We start from the raw sequence: 4,531 nt of genomic DNA on the forward strand, positions 1-4,531 counted from the left end.
AAAAAAAAAAAAAAAAAACTATGAGACTAGATCAAATTAATTTCACAAGATCATTCAACTAGGAAACTAGTCAAATTAATATTTGTTGTTAGACTAAAATAAGACATATATATATATATATATATATATATATATATATATATATATATATATATATATATATATATATATATATATATATATATATATATATATATATATATATATATATATATATACACACATATGTTCACAATCTATACACATAACCTTCTCCTACTAGCTAAATTTTAATGGATTCCAGTAGTAGTAGTGTTGCTCTTTGCTTCGCCATTATTTTAGCGGCAACGACGAGTTGTACCGCCGCCTACGACAGAGAATTGAAGGCATTGGTCGCGAGCGGTTGGTGGCCAAACAATAATGCGTCCGACGATTATTGCAAGTGGAATGGCATAACTTGTGACGATGCGGGCCATGTTGCGGAGATATACATGCATGGATATTACGGCGATCATACGTTTGAGGAGTTGGATCTACTTGCTCTTCGACAAATTGCTAGACTCGATCTCGGGGGATTGAGGTTCTCTGGCGGCATCCCGCCACAAATTGGTGCTCTATCCAAACTAACTTATCTCAATTTGTCATGTAATCGTTTCACCGGCGATTTGCCTCTTTCACTGGCGAATCTCAACAAATTAGAGTCGGTCGACATTTCTCGTAACCATATCGGTGGTGCCATTCCACCTGGAATCGGAAATCTTACGAGCTTGGTTACTCTTGATTTGAGCCGCAATTACAATCTCCAAGGTAATCTGCCTCTTTCACTAGCAAATCTCACCAAATTAGAGTCACTCGACATTTCTAATAACCGTATCGGTGGTGCCATTCCACCCGAAATAGGAGATCTTACGAGCTTGGTTTCTCTTGATTTGAGCAACAACTTTTTTATCAACGGCTCTTTGCCTTTCACCTTGGGTCGACTAACGAGATTGAAATCTTTACGGTTGAGCGGTAACAAACTGGAAGGTAATTTTCCCATCTCACTCACAAATCTCACCAAATTAGAGACGCTCGACATTTCTCATAACTCCATCCGCGGTGCCATCCCAGCGTCAATAGGAGATCTTACGAGCTTGGTTGCTCTTGATTTGAGCAATAACCAACTCGAAGGTATTCTGCCTCTTTCACTCTCAAATCTCACCCAACTAGAGTCGATCGACGTTTCGTATAACTATATTAATGGCTCTTTGCCTCTTACCATGGTCGGGTTAGCAAGATTGAGATCTTTTCAGTTGAGCAATAACCGTCTCGACGGTTTTTTTGGCGCGAGGATTGTGGAGCTTCCTTCAATCGAGACGATCGACATAAGTAGAAACTCCATTTATGAACAAATACCCGTCGGGTTCGGATATCGTGTTAGTAAGTATATATCGATTGTCGACCTTTCCTACAACAATCTATACGGTGGAGTCCCGGAATCTATTTCTTTTCTATATGGAATAAATGTATCATATAATAATTTACAAGGTCCAATTCCATACAGAGTTTGGGAGAGGTTAGGAGAAAACAATTTTCTTGGTAACCACCAATTAGTTATCCCTCATTATTCCACAATCCCTATTGATCATTATTCCACAACCCCCAGATATCATTCCTACAAAAAAGTTTTACTTCCACTTGCTATATTCTTCATCTGCTTATTTTTTTCCGGATTATTCCGATTCATCTACCACGTTAAGGGAAAGAAGACAACCCCAGTGAAGCCCGATCTGAATCACGGAGACATTTTCAAAATATGGAATTATGACGGTAAGATCGCATACGAAGACATCATCGAAGCAACACAAGATTTCGACTTTACACACTGCATCGGAACCGGAGGCTACGGCAGTGTCTACAGAGCACAATTACCAACGGGAAAAGTCGTTGCGGTAAAAAAGCTCCACAGATTCGAAGGTGAGAATCCAACTTTCGACGCGTGTTTTAAGAATGAGGCCAAAGTTCTGTCCGAAATACGACACCGGAACATAGTGAAGCTTTTCGGGTTTTGCCTACACAAGCGCTGCATGTTTCTCATCTACGAGTACATGGAAATGGGCAGCCTATTTTACGTCTTGAGGGACTCAAACGAAGCAGTGGATTTAAATTGGGCAAAGAGAGTAAATATCGTGGAGGGAATTGCACGCGCTCTTTCTTACATGCATCACCATTGTAGCCCACCAATTTTGCATAGGGACATCTCCACAAGCAACGTACTTCTCAATTCGAAGCTCGAAGCTTTTGTGTCTGATTTCGGCACCGCTAGGTTGTTGGATCCCGATTCTTCCAATCATACTCTAATTGCGGGCACTCACGGCTACATTGCACCTGGTCTACAAATATATATACCTAAGAAAATTAATTTATTTATTTCTATTCGGAATTTGAAAAATTTAATCTTTTGATTTTTTTTTTTCTTTTTCATTTTGGTAGAATTGGCATATACCATGGCTGTTACGGAAAAATGCGATGTCTACAGCTTCGGAGTGGTGGCGCTGGAAACCATGTTTGGAAGTCATCCGGGGGAATTTCTTACATCCGTGTTCGTGTCCGAAAGAAATTCCGAAAACTTAATGCTCCAAGACTTGTTGGATAAGAGGCTACCGTCTCACGATGACGAAGATCTAAAAGCGGCAAGAGATGTGGTTCGTGTAGTGAGAATAGCACTAACATGTGTTAGTTCAGACCCAAAGTCTCGACCGTCGATGAGTCGAGTTTGTGACGAACTTGATGTTCGCGGACCACCACTTCCAATGCCTTTACGCAGCGTATCTATCTCGCACCTCATGCATATGTAATGAGTTATTAGTAAGTGTCAAGAAGTTATTTATGTTCCTAAGAAGTTCTGTATTAGCAAACTTAATCCGATCTTGTTCTTGAACAATTGTTCCCAATTTACATCTTCAAACAAATTGTGAAAATTAATAGCAGGCGCTAATTTATAACCCATAGACAATATTTATATACTCAAAAAAAAAAAAAAAAAAAAAAAAAAAACACTACAAAATATTGATGAAAACTAAGCGACAACGAGCATAGAGCTTATTGCATTTACTACCTCTATGAAAATCGCAATTGTTCGATTCCCCCGACATTAAAATGTTTAGCAAATACCTATTGTGCTTACTAGTCAAAAGCGAAAACGCCCGTTGGAGCAAATGGTACACCTCACTCGCGAGTTTGAATTTTTTTCATTTTTGTGTCAGAATTGCCCCCAAAAGTCCACACCATCATCTCTTCTCTCTCATATCTTCTTCATCTTGTTCGACTGCTTGTTTTTCTTTTTTTCTTTTTTAATAATTTAAGATGACTAGTAACTCTTTTGTAGACGTTGAGTCTAAAATAATAAATATATTATTTATTTAATTATTAACTTAATCGGTCGGGTCTTATTTGGATTTTAAGCTACAATAAAATTGGGTCGAACAATCGGATTTCAAATAGATCTAACTTAATTGCCAGTCCTAGGTATTGCTAATGCCCATATAAGGCCGTGTTAGTTAATTGTCCTTTCTAGAAAAATCGAAAATTTATATTTCAATAATAAATTGATATTTAAAAATATATAACTACATAGTCTACATTTAGAAACAAGATACGAGGCTGGAGCTATATGTTGGTGTAAAATAACATTCTGCATAAATAATTGATTAAGAATTTCACTTAGTTGAAAGTAGAAATTAACTACAAAGAACGGCAAAATCGGCTGAGGTATACAAAAGCAATGTCATTGAGACAATATTTTCAGGTTGTCTACGATGCAACAGTCACTTTAGGCAGTCTCCGAAGATATCGCAATCGGATACTCTATATTTTCACAAATTCGAAGCCCACGGTGAACTCAAAACGTAGGAGTAAAATTTCGACACAAAAGTTTCAGGAATAAATTCTTAAATGTCTTATTAAATCGTATGCAAAGCTGGCCAACTTTTGTGGGATACTTATTCATAAAGAAGTCCAGACAAAAAACTTTTTTACAAAAAAATCCAGACATTATCTAGGGGTGTGTAAATGACTAAAATACCATCACATTTTAATATTCTTCAATTTCATCATTTAATTCAATTGTATGTCGCTTTGGGATCCCACGTTCCATTATTTCGGATAATGGAACCCAATTTTGCGGCGACAAAGTGAAGAATTGGTGCCTCGGCTTGGACATCAAACAGTTCTTCACATCCGTAGCCAATCCACAAGCTAACGTCCAGACGGAGGTCACGAATCGCACCATACTCCAACACCTTAAAACAAGGCTTGGAAGTGCCAAAGGGAAGTGGGTGGAAGAATTGGCTAGCGCCCTATGGGCTTATCGCACAACCCCACGAGCAGCAACCAGAGAGTCGCCTTTTAATCCGGCGTTCGGCACAGAGGCTATCGCACCCGTTGAAATTGGCGAACCATCTTGGAGAATCACCAATTATGATCCGGTAGCTAACGAAGAAGCTATGCGGGGAAGCCTGGACCTCGTAGATGAGCTACGAGAGGTCGCATGCATCCGGCAACAGATGTATAA

At 38.8% G+C, this 4,531-nt stretch overlaps 1 protein-coding gene across 1 annotated transcript; it reads left to right on the plus strand.

The window, feature by feature from the left end:
* Window positions 1–233: 233 nt before the first annotated feature.
* On the plus strand, window positions 234–2,939 carry LOC105962339 (uncharacterized). Its single transcript, XM_088818666.1, has 2 exons — window positions 234–2,349; window positions 2,452–2,939. The coding sequence occupies exons 1-2, from the start codon at window positions 273–275 to the stop codon at window positions 2,814–2,816; spliced, it is 2,442 nt and encodes an 813-aa protein (XP_088674792.1). The 5' UTR covers window positions 234–272; the 3' UTR covers window positions 2,817–2,939.
* The last annotated feature ends 1,592 nt before the right edge of the window (window positions 2,940–4,531 follow it).

The sequence above is a fragment of the Erythranthe guttata genome, chromosome 5 (genome assembly GCF_056151865.1).
Source record: "Erythranthe guttata isolate IM_541 chromosome 5, IM_541, whole genome shotgun sequence".
NCBI classification, from domain to species: domain Eukaryota; kingdom Viridiplantae; phylum Streptophyta; class Magnoliopsida; order Lamiales; family Phrymaceae; genus Erythranthe; species Erythranthe guttata.